This window comes from Falco biarmicus, chromosome 7 (genome assembly GCF_023638135.1).
Source record: "Falco biarmicus isolate bFalBia1 chromosome 7, bFalBia1.pri, whole genome shotgun sequence".
In the NCBI taxonomy this organism is placed as follows: Eukaryota; Metazoa; Chordata; class Aves; order Falconiformes; family Falconidae; genus Falco; species Falco biarmicus.
The window spans coordinates 26,293,523-26,311,086 of record NC_079294.1 but is presented as its reverse complement, the minus strand read 5'-3'; the positions used below and the strand labels follow the sequence as shown (position 1 = coordinate 26,311,086).

The 17,564-nt window shown below is 37.3% G+C and overlaps 1 protein-coding gene across 3 annotated transcripts in view; it reads left to right on the top strand.

Annotated features, from left to right (window-relative positions):
• The window catches only part of LRRC4C (leucine rich repeat containing 4C), a 538,988-nt gene extending 529,396 nt beyond the window's left edge, over positions 1–9,592 (top strand). For all 3 annotated transcript variants that reach the window (XM_056347466.1, XM_056347465.1, XM_056347467.1), the window contains one exon: positions 6,597–9,592. In XM_056347466.1, coding sequence (XP_056203441.1) covers positions 6,638–8,554 — 1,917 coding nt within the window. In that variant the 5' untranslated portion in view covers positions 6,597–6,637 and the 3' untranslated portion in view covers positions 8,555–9,592. The remainder of the gene's footprint in view (positions 1–6,596) is intronic.
• The last annotated feature ends 7,972 nt before the right edge of the window (positions 9,593–17,564 follow it).

Genomic DNA, 17,564 nt, shown 5'->3' with positions numbered 1-17,564 from the left:
CAGTTTGCATTGCGGGGCTGCCTATGTAGCCCTCTTCAGCCTCCACTGTATTTAACTAAAAATAAAATAAAAACCAAATAGATAAAAGCTGCGGGGCTTTGAAATCTCCCAGGTTTTTAGGCATTATTGCAATTGCTCCCTAAACTGTTGTTGAGACTTTTAAAGTCCTATAGCAGTGAAAAGGGAAAACTGAGTTTTAAGAATGGGGGGAAAGATACACAGCTATATAGCTGCAGTGATGCGTTTTCACTGTAAAACAGTCCCTTTAAAAACCACCTCAGACAGGAGCCAATCCATGAGGAAAGGAAAAAATAAGATTAGGAAGAGAAACATATGAGGTCTGTTGTTACCCAGTTGACGAATTTTGCATGATTTTTGCAATGTTCTGTTAAGAACATAGTATGTGTTCCTTTGTTGGTGACAAAGATATCCAATGGTGAAAAAGAATAATGTTGTTGTACGGTATTTGGGCAGGGAACAGCACGAGGTGTTTGTACCTCTCCTGACCTGAAAGCTCTAGTCCTCGGGGGCTCAGCCAGGTGGAAAGGAGTTTCAGGATGGAGAAGGCGGGGTGGGAAGCGGGAGGGTATGGTGAGTGAGTCCCCAGCAGTGTGGCTCCATCAGCCCAGCCTTTCACAGCCATATGGGGACACGCATGTCAGGCTGCAGGAGCATTTGCAGAGCAGATGTTGATAGAGGATTTCTGACCCCGGTGGAGCTCCCTGCCCACATTTCAGTCGCTGTTCTGGGACAAGGGTTTACACTCATGTGTTTCAGTATTTTGTCGAGCTAAAACATATCGTGTGCTTGTCCCCTGGTATCTAAAGGGGAATTCCCTTGGCTTCCCCTGCTGGCATTGCTGCCAAAAGGGGATCAGTCTCAGACCCTGAGAGCATTTAGCATTCTTGAAAAGATAGTCAAAAGAGTCAATTCTGCATAAGGTCATCCTGGAATTTAGACCTATTTTTATTGCTGTAATCCATGCTCTGTTCCATACAGACACTATTTTGAATTCTCCAGTGCTGATACTACTGGAAGAGACTTCCCAGAGTAATTAGCTGCTCAACGCACCTAGCTCCTCTTCATATGTTTGGAAATCTGCCATTTAATTTGCAACTCTAGAGTGGCTTGTTTACTAAAAAATGCAGATATCTTTGTAAAGGGTTTTTCTCTCAAAAACCTCTTTTAAAGAGTGTGATGTACAGCATACATATCTGTGCTATATAAAGGGAAGCAAAGGTGCATTTTCTGAATGCATCCCCATATCTGTCAGCTTGAAAAACGTTGTAAAAAGTGACGTGAATGCTCCTCACCCTGAAATTTGCTGGCACGTGGCTGAGGGAGAGTTGTGATAGTTGAACCGTGCTTTAGTTGAGATTTAACTGTGATGCACTTGTGATGATTTAAATTTACTGTGATAGTTTAATCACCTGATATCGGATAAATTCTGCCTATATTTTCAATGCAGTGACATTATAGCATCACATCATATTTTTTAATGGCAGATGTACAACACCAATCAAAGTGTGTTAGATCATACTGTATCATAAACCTTTTATTGGGATAAAGCCATGGCCTTTGCACTGCACTGCTCCACTGCTGAGACAGTTATTCATAGAACCACAGACTGAACAGAAAGCTAAGGATGAGTTGCCAACAGCAACTAAACTGCCAGTGATCCAGCTAGGGGTCACTGGAGCTTGGGAAAATGTCTTTGCCACCTGCCATACCTCATTAGGCAGATCTTTGGGAATGGTGTAGAAGTCCTCTTTTGTAACCAAAGCCCACCAATACAGGAAAATCCATCAGAGATCAGAGTGAATGTAATCCCTTTCTCCTGGTGAAATAACAAAGAGAGATCAAAGCACATCAGACCTAAGACCTAATTACGAAAAAAAAAAACCCAAAAAAACAAAACAGAAAAATGAATTGCGGATTTTGTTACAGTGCCCATAAGGAAGACATCTCTGCATACACGTTTGGCAAGGTTACCTTCCAATAGCATAACTACTGCATCTTTCAGGCTGTCCCTAAGGAAAACTGCAGTGTGCACATCTGCAGAGGTAGATTAGCTCTGTCATTCCTTGCTTCATCTTCTGCATTGGATCTTAAGAGGGCAATGCTTTTCGCTTAAAGGAAAATCTGTAGTACATAGAGACTAAATATCAGATAAGCACATCAAATGTCAATTTAAAAAAAAGATTTTTTGAGTACTGTGGAAGTAAATACCAAAACAAATAACTCTCCATATATGTATATGTATGTCTCCATGGCCATAAAGAGAATATACATTACTGTACTAAAATGACAGATGATATGCACTTTGGTAATTAGAGCAATGCCACAGATGGACTTAAGGTCACGTTTGGCAACACATTTAATAACTGTGTGGTGCCTGGGGAACTGACTGGGCAGTAAGGAAATTCTTAGCATTTTAAACTACATTTTAAATCTATACAGCAGAGGGCACTAGTGTTATTGAATTGACCATAGAGTTGATATTCTGGTACTAGAAAAATGAAGGGGGAAAAAAATCACTTAGAAGACAAAGAAGTGTCAACAAAGACTAAAGAACCTGGTTGATGGTCTGTGTTCCATGTGTGGATTTATAAAGCTAAACCTTCATGTGTCTCTAGCATAATGGATAGACATTGCATAGCAATTTACTCTAGTACAGAGTTCCAGATGGGTCTTTATGTAAAGCCCATTAAAATATTTCCATAATGTTCTTCAAGGCTTTAAATGAATTCTCCACTGTGGTTTTGTGCTGGATAATTTTTTTCTAGGGTATTTCCAGGGTATTTATGATTTCAAATTACCCTGATGTGAAATGACTGCTCCAAGACTTCCTGAATACTTAAACTCTGAGCTGTAGAAAACCACCAGTATAAAAGAAAGGACCTTTTTAATACATTCCTACTGTCACTAGGAATCTCTCTGCAGTATGTTAGCCTCATGGAATGATCACCAGTTGGAAGTGAGGACCTGGAAGGCAATTGCTTAGCATATTTTCTGCTGTCAAATTGGCTTTTCTGAACCAGCTCCCCTATGTTAGCAGCACCAAGCCCAGTTAGCATGGTCTTACGCCAAATACCGCATTTTGCTTCCTGTATCATGAAAGAGGAGGGAAAAAAGTTTAGTCATGTACATAAATCCAAAGTTAAATCAAATGGTGGCTACAAAAGCTAAGATTTACTCTCACTGCTTCTCAGAAAACATTCCAGAGGAATGGCAATATAGATCTTCTGTACTTATATGTTAAACAAGATGCAGCTTAGACACAGAAGAATCAAAGACACCAACACGTATGAAAATATATTTAGAACTTTCCATCCACATCTCACAAAATGGTGATACAGTCTTGAAATTATACACTCAGAGCAGCTAATAACTAGTCAGTGACCAAGCTTGTATTTGAAGTATACACAGATTTGAATTTTGCAGAAACCTGAGGGTTGCAGAATTCCCTGAAGGTCTTTGATAGTTCATAGTTCTGAAGCATATGTTTGATTGAGACATCCCTAGCACAGGACTGGGGAAAAAGAGAAATGTAAAAGCCATGGGCAATTTTGGCCTTCAGCACAAGGAAAGAGCTGTTCTGTGTGACTGATTTATTGTTTGAGTCAATAACCAAAAATGGGAGGAGTGTAGGGCATTTATTTTAACAAGATAAAACAAAAGCATTTCTTTTAAAAATCTTTTTGCAACTGAGACATGGGAAATTTTTGTTTTGGTTTGAATAAGTTTTGCTGATCAATCTCATAACTGGATAATGTATTTGTTATAATGAGATAGTGTATTCAAGTAAAATATTTTTTTTACCCACGGAGTATATGTGTAGTGATGGAAAGAGAAGGTTTGCTGGATAAAGGAGCAGGTGAAGGGAATGATGGGATATACCATCAGGTGCACGAAGTCAGAAAAGGAAAGAAGTGCCTTGGAGTGTTTGCAGTGTGGTCTGGCATCATCAGCTTTAGGTAGGCTGGCAGAGAGGCAGCTGAAGGGAGTTTATGCATACACTGGCTGATGTTGAGGGCACTTGCTCTCTCATGACCTTTCTTATTTTTCCTACACTTTCTTGTTCTACAAATCCCATAGTTTTCCTGGTCCTTCGGTGCACCCAGGATCCAGAAATGAGAGTGGAAGGTAGCAAAAAGAAAGGTAGAGAAACCATATGGCATCTCACAAAGCTGGCATTTAATAGTGAATGGGTCTGAGAGAGAGAGCACAGAAGATTCCCGTCATCTCTACAAGCCACACACGCTCCTGGTGCCGCACCAGCCACACAAAGATAACTGGGAGCTCTGAAGCTGGATGTAGAGGGCTGAGTTCTCATCTTGGTTCCAGCAAAGACAATAGCGTTGCACAACTGAAATGGTAAACTAATTGGTTTGGTGTGTTTCTGTATCTGTTTTATTACTTGTTAATGGAATTTGTTATCCAGTCCAAGTCCTTAGAGGATAAGAATTTAAAAAATGAGAAAGGAAAGAAAAGACAAATCTACAGAATAAAAATACTAGTGACAAACAAAAATGCTAGCACAATCACATTAATTATTACGGAAGATGGTTAATTACTATTCAACAGCGTAGTTCTTGGATCACAGATCTTAACTAAGGAACCTGAAATTGATATTAGACTCACTGATGTAATTCTTTTGACTGCTATGGGTAGGTTCTTCTTCATGACAGTGTAGGAAAGATGGGAACCATGTCCTTTTCACCCAGTTTTTGCACATAGTTTCACTACAGCTGGATTTTTGATGTAAAGGAACTTGAATTTTAGTAATTAATTGAGTGTTTCTCCATATGTGTTCAACACCTCTGAAGAGATAAGTGACCTTGTATGCCTTCAGTAAAAAGGAAGTGTGTCCAGCAATCACCCCTCCCCTCATCTAGTCTAGTACATTGTCCTAAACTGGTGAAGCTGATTCCAGTACAGTTGTTGGCCGAGGAAAGAGATGGAGAGGTGGGAGCAGTAATATATAACACTACAGCCGATGGATTCTGCAGAGTCACATGACAGGAGTGTAAGCCACTGAGAGAAGTTGAGTTAGTTGCTCGAGGTTGCAAAACACATTAGTTTTGTGAATTTTTCATAACAAGAATGATGTTTTATAAATAACACTTACAGATCAAACAAACAGATACAGCCCAAGCTTTCCAATTCCCATTCACAGGTTTTTAACCATTATATTGGCATTCTCTGCAGTAATTTATTAAAAGATGAGAACACTTGCTAGCTCTGAACTGTTGTAGAATTTTTTTTTAAAGTGCAGAAATTAATTCTCAAATCCACATTTTCTGAATATATAATTAGAAAAAAAGACTTTCATAAAATTAATTGCTGTGAGATGCAAGTTAATATATTTTTTTCCTGTAATGTTTTTTTACAGAAAGATAGTGCTTTTTTACATAAAATGAAACAGTTTGGAGCCTGGAGTGGAAAAATGTTGCCTTATAGTATTTTGTTTTATTGGATACATGTATTATGCATCTGAGTGCTCTAGGTTATAAATATGCTTTAAGCTTGCTGTAATTTATAAGGCTTCACTTTTGGCTGATTTATAGCAAATTTCATTAATCTCTACAACAGAGGGACCTTGCACTGAGCAACAGAGATTGAAAATGAACTGAGGGCTGGGGGCTGTAAGAACTACCACAAATGAATCAGTACTGAAATTCTTAAAAGAGTAATTATCATTTGTAGTGTAAAGGTCTTTTTCTCCTTACAGTAAAACCTGTAGGATTTTTTTAGAGATGCCAATGAAACTGCCAACTCTGAAACTACGGAGATATATTTTTCAGCGTTTAAATGGCTGTTCTTATTTCTGTGTTCAGCACACATTTTCTAATGAGTGTTTCTCTGCTGTTGGTGCCAAACAAAAGAATTGAGGAGGAAATACCATGAAATTGGATGATGCTGTTTAACGGTAGGGAAGAATTGATGCCTATCATGTTTGTTTGGGTTTTTGTTTTATTTGGCTTTTTTTTTTTTTTTTTTTTTTTTTACATTTGAAATAGGAAAGACCTTGCCCTGACATTTGCATGACCTGCTACATTCAGTATTAAAGGCTTTACTTCTAGTTAAGACTCCAGTGCAGGAATCACATTTGTATAGGCAAAAGATTTTCACCCAAACGAAAGAGGAGTGCCTACTTGTTCTTCATATTATCTGATGTTTTGTCTTACAGTGTGTCAAGAAGGTTAACACCTTGAATATTGTGATGATTCCTATCTTACTCAGTTTTGTCTTTTGAGGCCATGTCACTTCTTTAAACTCTGCCCCTGAGTTAGAACATTCCTTTTCAGGTATCCACTGTGGTTGAACTTGTTATCTGCCATCCAGCTACATATGTTATATATTGGAATGAGCAGGAAAAGCTAGTATCTGGCTTTTTCTTATCTCATTGTCAGTTACAGCTGGCATACATAGCTGCACAGGAAACAAAATGCTACAATTTCTGTAGATATTCTTCCTGCAGAGTTTTGTGAAATTGGTAGAGCTGACTGGAAGGACTTTAGAAGTCTTTGCTTAGAGAGCACACTTAAATGTTTGAGACTAATCTAACATTCTCCTCCTTCTTCTTCTTTCAGCTATTCAAACTCCAGAAGGACCAACACCAAATAAATTATGAATGTTGAACAAGATGACCTTACATCCACAGCAGATAATGATAGGTCCTAGGTTTAACAGGGCCCTATTTGACCCCCTGCTTGTGGTGCTGTTGGCTCTTCAGCTTCTTGTGGTGGCTGGTCTAGTGAGGGCTCAAACTTGCCCTTCTGTCTGCTCCTGCAGCAACCAGTTCAGCAAAGTGATTTGTGTACGGAAAAATCTGAGAGACGTACCAGACGGCATCTCCACCAACACCCGGTTACTCAATCTCCATGAGAACCAGATCCAAATCATTAAAGTTAATAGCTTCAAACACCTGAGGCACCTAGAAATCCTGCAGCTCAGCAGGAATCACATCAGAACTATTGAAATAGGGGCTTTCAATGGTCTGGCCAATCTTAACACTTTGGAACTCTTTGACAATCGTCTGACCACTATCCCAAATGGGGCTTTTGTATACCTGTCAAAACTGAAGGAACTGTGGTTGAGAAACAACCCCATTGAAAGCATCCCTTCTTATGCTTTTAACAGAATCCCTTCTCTCCGGAGGCTGGATTTGGGGGAATTGAAAAGGCTTTCATACATCTCAGAAGGTGCCTTTGAAGGTCTGTCCAACTTGAGGTATTTGAACCTTGCCATGTGCAATCTTCGAGAGATTCCTAACCTCACCCCACTTGTAAAACTGGATGAGTTAGATCTTTCTGGGAATCACCTGACTGCCATTCGGCCAGGTTCTTTCCAAGGGTTAATGCATCTTCAGAAATTGTGGATGATACAGTCCCAGATTCAAGTGATAGAAAGGAATGCTTTCGATAACCTGCAGTCACTTGTAGAGATCAATCTGGCACACAACAACCTAACACTCCTGCCTCATGACCTGTTCACACCACTCCACCTAGAAAGGATCCACTTGCATCACAATCCTTGGAACTGCAACTGTGATATCCTTTGGCTCAGCTGGTGGATTAAAGACAAGGCACCCTCCAATACTGCATGCTGTGCCCGTTGCCACACGCCTCCCAGTTTAAAAGGAAGGTACATCGGTGAGCTGGACCTGAACTACTTCACGTGTTATGCTCCTGTCATAGTGGAGCCACCAGCAGACCTCAACGTCACAGAAGGTATGGCTGCAGAGATGAAATGCCGGGCATCGACCTCCCTGACCTCTGTATCTTGGATTACTCCAAATGGATCTGTTATGACGCATGGGGCATACAGAGTTCGGATTGCTGTGCTCAGTGATGGTACATTAAATTTTACAAAGGTAACTGTGCAAGACACGGGTTTGTATACATGCATGGTGAGTAACTCTGTTGGCAATACCACAGCTTCTGCCACGCTGAATGTGACTGCCCTGGATAACCCTGGTTACACGTACTTTTCAACCGTCACAGTAGAGACTGTGGAACCTTCTCAGGATGAGGCACAGACCACCGAGCAGGTTGGGCCCACACCAGTTACCAACTGGGAGACCACTAACATGACAACCTCACTAACTCCACAGAGCACAAGATCAACAGAAAAAACGTTCACCATTCCTGTGACGGACGCAAACAACGGGATCCCGGGAATAGATGAGGTTATGAAGACTACCAAAATCATAATTGGTTGTTTTGTGGCTATTACTCTTATGGCTGCTGTGATGCTAGTAATTTTCTACAAAATGAGGAAACAGCATCACCGGCAGAACCATCACGCTCCAACACGGACTGTAGAGATCATTAATGTGGATGATGAGCTTACAGGTGATACGCCCATAGAGAGTCACTTGCCCATGCCAGCAATAGAGCATGAGCACCTAAATCACTATAACTCTTATAAGTCTCCTTTCAACCACACAACAACAGTTAACACAATAAATTCAATACACAGTTCAGTGCATGAACCGTTATTGATCCGAATGAACTCAAAAGACAATGTACAAGAGACTCAGATCTAAAACATTTATGACATTATGGGGTGGGGGTGGGGACAACAAAAGATGGTTTATAAAACAAATGACACAAATGACTGGGCTAAATCTACTGTTTCAAAAAAGTGTCTTTACAAAGAAAAAGAAATTTATTTATTAAAAATTCTATTGTGATCTAAAGCAGACAAAATTATGTGTATTCCTCAGAACCTGTTTTTGCTGCACTTATTTACCCTACTCTTTCCCTTTTTCCTCCCCAACCTACCCTGACTCCCATTTGCCATATTTTTCATAGGAGATCTTGATTCCCTAAAAGAACTGGTCTAGGAAATTTTGTAAGAATTCTGTTACACTTTGGGAATTTTTATGGTGAATTCTAGTGGTGAGATTCAGTCTATTTTGTCACTTTTTTCTTTTGTTTCCTCATGCCCTTTTTGAAATTATTCAATAGAGAATGGAATAATAACAGCAACTTTACAAATGAGAAAGCAAACAATCAAGCCTTTTTTCTTCCGTGTAATGATTTGCTCTGTATTTACTGAAAGCACCGTTCTGTGAAGAAATGGAAAACAAAGTAAAAAAAACAAAAACAAAAAACAAAACCAAGAAACGACCAAGAAATTAATTTACTTGTGAAAACCTATAAACCCCATGATATTTTAAACAATTCTAGAACCAGAATTTGTAGTTCAAACACTAAGCTAAGATTATAAATAAAATACTGTTTTTTTCTGTACTTGGATATAGCTCATTTTTAGTGTGGCATTAAGCATCAAAAGTTTGTTAAAATTCTTATAATATTCTGCTGTGATGGTCCAAAACATAATCACTTTAAAGAGAATAATTAAACCATTCTGGATCATTACTGAAGAATAGCATAGTTTTCATTTTAGATTATATAAGCAGCATAGTAGCAAACAAGGGTGTTTAGCTTTTAATGCAAGATTAAGATCATTCCTTCTAATGGTGTTTTCAATTATCTCTATTATATTCCAAGATTTATTTCACAATACCAGAAAAAGTTTTGCAAGGAGTTCCAGTTATCACGGAATTTATTAGACAAAGCTGAAAAGTTTGTTCTGTTTTTTTGTTATTTATAACTGTCAATAAGAAAATTCATCTTTATATTAAAGCTACTGGTTTCCAGTTCACTTGTTCTGGGACTTCTAGACATAAATATGAATTATGTTTAGCTATCTATAATAACAATAATCAAAGCTGTATCCCTACGTGCAAAATGAAATCAAAATGCTGTAAATGGAGTAACTCACAGGAAAAACTCCAAGGACTTTGTCTGAAATATATAGAAAGAACAAAGCCAGCCAAATCAGAGGAGAGTATAGGTTACTGTAATTTGCATGACAATTAGAATCCCTGTAGAGTAAAAAGTTTACATTAATATAAACTCAGACTCATTTACCAATAGGAAATGTACACCCCTTTCCTTTGTATTTATATACGTTCTCTGGATTTAGCTTATTGGTGTAGGAATGGTGTATACCTTGCAAGCTGAAAGCTAAAAGGAAGGCTTTGCATAAGAAAACCGGCTCCAGGACACTGTGTTCTTCCAAGTAGAAGTTCTGCCAAATCAAACTACTTTATGCATTGGCAACCGAAGAGAAGCATTTTCAGATGATTTAGATTAGGGGGAAAAAAATATATATATCATCTCTGAATGTCTTTTTACCTATTTTCTTCCTTAACCACCCTTACTGTGACTTGTCAGGGTCCTGTTCTTAGTTCTTAGTTCTTACAAAATCTCTTTGGAGCTTTCTAGTATGCACTAGCATGCAGGACGAAGACCCTATTGAACAGTATACTTCTATTCTATAAATTTAAGAAGGAATTTCTGCTAGGTTGAGGTGGTAAATACCTTTTGTTGGAGGCACAGTTCTCAAGGTTGCAAGTGAATATTGTGGCAAGAAGGCCTGATTTAAAGAGGACACGGTGGAGATAGGTGACAATGAATCACACTCTGCAAGGAGTCAGATAAGTATAATACAGAATAAAACCCAAAGTTCTATAATAATCTCAAAGAAACATTTGGCAAGACATTATCCTTTGATGTACTACATGAAAAATAATATCTACTCTAAGGGAATTTTAATAGAGGACAAAGGTGGACCTGAATGTAAAATGTTGCGGTTGTGATTCCTAGCTTTACCTATTTCTTCAGAGTGCATTAGAACATTTCATTGGTGATTTCTTTTAAACGTTGTGATAAGAATCTGTACAGAAACACTGTAATTACACATTGCTATTTGTACTTTGCCCATCTGGCCAGTAACATTGTGTCCATGACCAATGCTTATCTGAAAATTGAAGAAATTATTTCCAGGAAAACTAAATCTGGGCCATCTGCAATCAACAGGTTTCTGTTAAAAAATTATGGCTACTCTCTAACTGGCATTTGTGAAAGCACTTATGGTCACTATGTTTTTATAAACAGGTAGCTTTTACTCACTCCTAAAGGTCATGTGGAGGAAGCCCTTATGAAAAAAAGGTATAGCTATTGTCAAGTGGGACACGTGTCAGTGACAACCTTTTTCCTCTTTGGAGTAACACAAAATAATATCAGTTACTGTTTCAAACAATAAAAAATTCTTATTGAGTGTTAATCTGGATTTATTGGCTAATCAAAAAAAATCCAGATATTCCTGCTTGCTCAAAATAAGCATAAAGAAAAAGCATTTTGGTGTGTTTGATTGGGTGATTATATATGTGTTATGTGGAATCTATATTAGTTATGATTTTCCCAGCAGCTTCCCTACCCTTCTTGGAACCACAGAGATTATTTCCGACTCCTTCCTACTTCTGCAAAACACCTAGTACTTTTGTAGTTTAATTAAATACCAGAGTTAGAGAACATCAGAGTTTAAACTAAAATGAGCTCTGCAATGCAACCTCTTACTGCTCCAGTGACTACAATGTTAAGAATGAAGCCCAGGTCTCCTATCTGGCAGAGAACAACTGATAGAAAGCTCTAATGAAATTCCTCTTGCAGGTGACCACTTTATAGATGGTGTGTGATGTAAAAAAATTGATCAAAAAAGTTGTGATCTTGATTATGAGCTATCACTTTCTAGTGGGCTCATGATAAAGGATGAATTATTCTTCAGTTCATTTGATGAAGATGTTTGCCTACTGTCCTGTACAAATCCAAAATGCAAACCATTTTCTTTCCGGAATTGTCAAGTCTTACAAATCTCACTATATGCAGGAATAACGTGAAAAGCAAAGTGAGTTCCATTCAATTCACCATACAAGATGGACATTTCATTTTACTTTGAAAAGGGCTAAATGTATGACATTTATTATAGTAATTGTATTTTTGCTAAAGTATTCTAATGCATTGAAAATTATATCTAATGTTTTCAAGATTCCCTGCCCCCACTGGTGGCATTATGTAGGTTGATCACAGCATTAGAGAAAAGGTAACTAAATTAATATTGTACTTAGTTGTACTAGCTTTACAGTCTTGTGAAAATATTTCATAACAGCTGTTACAAGCTTTTATATGCCAGATATACCCATTACTGTGGTCTTTTTAATGAGGAGAATGGAAAATCTTTTCAAGCTATTCACTTTTTGCTAAAGTTTGTATTCCATTTTAAACATGAACTAAGTGCAGCATTTTTGAAATTTTCACTTTTTCTCTAAGTCCAAGTAGTGAAGGTCTAGGAAATATTAGGAGCTACCTTGCAATTTCATACCAAAAGAAGTGAGTGAAGAAATAATTTATCCTTATCTTTAAGGTATAGTAAGAAAAGTTAGACTTCACAGTCTGGGTTTCTGTTTTTCTTAGTATAACTATTTAATACATCTTTTTCTCATTTGTGTGGGTGTTGCCAAAAAGAATCTCATTTCAAACTTGCATCTAAAATTCAACCTACAGTTAGTCTGAAGGTAGTGGCGAACATTTTATTATGGAGGTGGTATTATATATTAGTATTGTAGTAGACTAACACCCAGAGCTATCACTACTGAAATAGCAAGGGTTCAGGAGCAAGCAGGGGGCTTGGGAAGATCCTGGCAAACCTACCCAGTAAATGTGCAATTTCTGTTGGCTGTGGAGCCTCTCTCTGTAGTGGTGCCCTGGAGAAACACTGTGGCTGTGTGTGGTTTGCAGCTGAAAGAGCACAGCAGGGCAAGAGTGCTTTGGGTTGGGAACAACTTCATTGGCTGCTCCCCACTTAAGAGATAGATGCAGAAGTAATCAGGGTGTAATAGCTCAGCCTTGAGCCATGCAGTGTATGACTAGAAATGATTGGGGGGTTTTATTTTTTTTTATCACTTTGAACCACAAGTAGGTTTTAAGGCTTAGTGCACACCAAAAAATTGGAAACGTGAAGAATAAAAATAAGTCTCAGAGCTACAGTGTAAGTTTTACACAAATGGAAAAGTCGTATTTCGATGAAATGCTAGTCCTGGTTTGAAGGAGTCTGGGAAAGTTTTTTTCCATATTAACTCTATGAAGACAAATTAGTTCTGTACTTCAATAGCTACATGCTATTTGCTTCAATAGGTCATTTTTTTTTAGGTGAGATTTCTTAAACAAAATATTGTGTTTAATTTGTCTTGGGTTTAGTTCTTGCTTTCATACATTTATAACTTAGACCTAGACTGTCTGTTAATTGGAGTGCTCTCTAAAGGGCTCTCTAAAGTGAAACCTGACTGACTTTCATAAGACAGAAATCTTTCCGATACCGTAACTCCAGTGAGGTATGTAATTTTGGAATGAGGAGGAGACACTGAAATGATACTTCATCAAATGATTTTATGGCTACCTTTTGTAAAATAAGAAAGAAAAAAATAAAGCCTGGCATTTTTGAGAACTTTGAAAACCAATATGTTAAAATAGGAAACCTTATTAAAAATTTGAAGAAATTAGAATGTTATTGGACTTGAAAGTAATAGTATGATGTAATAAAGGAAGAAGTGGGAGTCATATATCCCAGATAATCTTTACATCTTTTCTAACACAATTTGCAAACTCAAAAATTTGAGTTACTTTTTTATGTATCATGCAGCTTGTGCAAGGATTCTGGCTGACCTATCCATAGTTTTCTGTTTTCTTCTTAATTTTTGCTGTACGTGTATGATGCAATCTCAGCTTTCAGCTCTGGAACAGTTTCCCAGACAGTGCATGCAAAGGAATTCTCTGCGAAGTTATCCCGACTCCACTCGTCGGAGGGTCACGTTTAATATTTCCTGGGGCTTTTTTCAATGTACTTGAAATGGCTTGTGCAGTGAAAGATTCCTTAGTTTCTTTCATCCTCTACTACGATACAATATATGATTCATACCATAGTTTGGAGAAGAAGGTTTTGCATGTATTATATTTTCATCAAATTTAAATTATAAATTACAATTGTATTTTACTTCAGTAAAAAATCTTGAAATCTTACTTGAAAACTACTGTTCCTTTCACAGTAGCTCAGTTAAACACAACCTATTATTAAAAAAAAAAAAATAACAGAGAGAAACTACATCATGGAATGCTGTGCATGCACATGTATCTGTATATGTGTATTACTTATAAAGTGCTTTTACAGGTGAGATTAAAGGAATAGAAGAAGAAAGGTATAACAAAGAGAAAGATGGAATAAATGAGCTGAGAGAGAATATAGTAAAACAGAACTGGAGTTAGTGGACCACAGAATTAATCCAAGCCCTATGACTAATTTAATTTTGTAAGATGTAATTCAATTTGATTTCATTTGCTCATTTAATTCCTCAGAAGGACAGTTAGTTGTCTAAGCAAAAAAGTGGAAATCTGAATTCTGTTCTTAACAGTACTCATATGATGTCAAGTAGGTCTTCCTTTTTCCTGTCCTTCTTGGCTTGCCACTTCTGTCTAGCTGTTCAGCTATCATTTTCTGAAGCTTTCTTCCTGAGGCATCCATCTTCCAGCCTGTCTTGGGACTGAATTCCAGTGATCAATGGGACAGAAGACAAGTCAGTGTTGTGTTACTAAGCAGAGCCTCTGCAGCTTTGGGTACTAGGTATTTAAGTCCATTAACTCCTAAGCAATTAATTACTTTATACTGGAAGGCAGTTTCATAATTTTTTTTCTTTTTAATATTGTATATAAGATTAGAGCTGTTGATCACCTGCCATTTCCATTTGCTAACTATCTTCCAGACTGACATAGTATTTTTTTTTTTTAACCTGTTGGAACATAGCTTTCTGAATATTTTCTGATGAAATATTTGGTCAAATTCTAAAGAATTGAAGAAAAAATATCAATGTCTTTGAATATTCAGACTATAAAAGTATTCCACATCGTATAAAATTACACTTTATTAAAACAACAATAAATAACAATGGTCTCTGATTCCTAGAAAGCAAATGGCTAAACAAACAGTACTTCATCCCCCTTTTTTGTTGGGTTTTTTTTTGGTTAAGAACAGTTTCTCGATTTGACTCAGCAAAGTCATCAAGGCCTTATCAGACTTAATAATAAAGCAGAGGCACTGAGAAGTTGCATGGCTTTTGCTGAGTTCCATACAGAGGTTTTATGCTTTTTTTTTTTTTTTGGTGATAATATTCTGTTGCCTGTTTCAGCAGTGTTTCCATCAAGATGGATATGTGTAACTATTGTTGGAAATATTGTCATCTCTTGTTTCTACCTAGAGAAACATTGGCTCATGGAGTTTATCTTTTCAACTCCCTGCTGATTCCTGAGACTCCTATGGGGAAACAATCAATTCTGTACTGAAAGGGAAGCTTTGGCCCGCCTAATAAAATAACAGAATAATAAAGAGCTGGACCAGGCAAGGAAGAATAAAATAGAATGCAGTGGTAATGGGGGGAGAAGAATCCTGAGAAGATAACTAAGCATTATAAGGAGGTTAAAAAACCCCAAAAATTAGAAAGAAGGAAGTTGAAAAGGTTTGAGAAGCTATTTTCTCCTTTTGTCCCCTCCTTTTCTTATTCCATGCATTTTGTCTCCTGGTATGGCTGGGTAACAGTTGAACATTATTGATGAATGCATTCTCAGTAGGAACATAACTGATGAATGCATTCTAAATAAATCACATTGGAAAGTGATGGAATATTTTAGAAGTTATAAAAGCACAGTCTTTAGACTTGTATGGGTTAAACCAGTCTCAGAGAACTATTGACGATGTTACGATATTGTGCTAAGACACTAAGAGGTGACTGTAGGTTGGAATTCTGAAAAAAAGAATATTCATACTTTACCAGTAGAAAATAGTTTCCCAAGAGAATTCTGGGAGCATTCAATTGGTAATTTCTGCATGTAAATATCAATTTGACATTAACGTCTGCTGAATTTGAAATTGGTCCCTCAAAGTGAATCTGGAAGAAGCACTAAAATGCATAGGATGATAGTAGTGAAATGTTAAATTTAGTAGAACTATCATTTTCTATCCTCTGGGATTATTTTCAGTAATACAGTATTTTTAATCAGGAACTAAAACGAGGTTTATTTGTACATTTTTTCTCCCTTTCTCCCCTCAAGTGGGGATTACATTTTTTCCTGGCTAATATAACTGGTATAAGAATTTTTTGGGGAAAAAAAAAAAGTTATCTTGTGAAACACCTGGTCATTTGTTAGTGTGTTTTTGCTTTTTGTTTTAAGTTGCTTTCTTTTTGCCTTTACAAACAAATATAATTGAGGAAATGAAATGGTATGATAGAAAATTTGACTCTCTGATGGTTCAAGGTTTATGTGTTCTTACTATTTTCTTAATTTCATTCAAATTTGCTATCATGAAAGAGTAGGAAGGCCAAATAAGTCCATCTTTTAATTTTTTTCAGGATTCTTTAGGTTTTGGATATGCTTTTTTCCTCCATTGGTCAAATAAATTTTCTGTGGGTTTTATTATGTTTCAGATTAGAAGCGTTTTTCCTTGCCTCTATTTACAATTTCAGCTTCTTCCTTTGCCATCAGTTTTCATGCAAAATATTTCCTCAAGAGCTGAGTCTTTTTTTAATTATATATTTTCTCCATGATACACGGTTGTAGGATCTAAGTCTGCATTGCCCTGCTATGTATCCTCCCCAACTTCATGGCAGTATCTGCTCTCATTCACTACCCTCACAGCATTATTGGGTTCTGTCACTCTTTGTGTCTCATTGAGAGTCAGTCCATAAAGTCATTAGGCGTCTTTCCTCCACACAAACACAGAACATTGCTGTTAAATGGAGGTGTGGAAGAGTGTGGCTGTCTAGCACTCATTTCAAGGCTTAACAGCAAAACACAGTACACTCAAACTTTACAGGCTTCTGTGGCAATTAGGGTTTGGTTGCAGAAAACCAGCAGAACAGCCTGACTGGTGTGATGTAATTAATTTCTGGTTGTATCTTAACATGGGAAGATGCTGTCTCTGAATAGGAGAAGAATACTCCATCTCCTGTAGTCTGTTTGACAGCCTTATAAAAAAGAAGCCGACTTTTTCAGTAAGCTGTTTTCTTATTTAAAATTGCTGAAATCTGTTAGTGGTTTAGATTTCTGCAATTATACTTCATGCATTATTGGTGGAGGTGCCGCAATACTGGCATTCAGTCAACAGCACTGAAGGATTGTATCAGCCTTTTTTTAAACGGATTTTCTGTCTGCTGACCACAGTTAATTATGGGTCTTTTTTTAAATGACTGTTAAGTACTGATAGCGCAGTTATGGAAGCACATTACTAGGAATGATGCCAAAATTTTACAGTTGTGCAAATTTATGGCATCTAATCCACTGCTAGTGGTCTGTTGCTCTAGTTTAATTTTAAAGTTGTGATCTGACATGTGCTGCTACAATGGTTCGGTAGGGAAAGTATTTTGTTCTTTTAAAATGTTATTTAAGTTCTAACAGAATTGTTGGGCCGAGAACCAAGTCCTTCACATTGATTTGCTGCAACAGCATTGCAGCTTTGACTTTAAGGATGTACCAGAAGCGTATGAGAAGTATTCAGTTTCTGCATCTGCTCTCCTGCGCGCAAGAGGGTATTCAGTTTCTGCATCTTCTGTGACAAATGCAGGTCTCTGTAAGAACATTTACTCAAAGATACAAATGCTATCA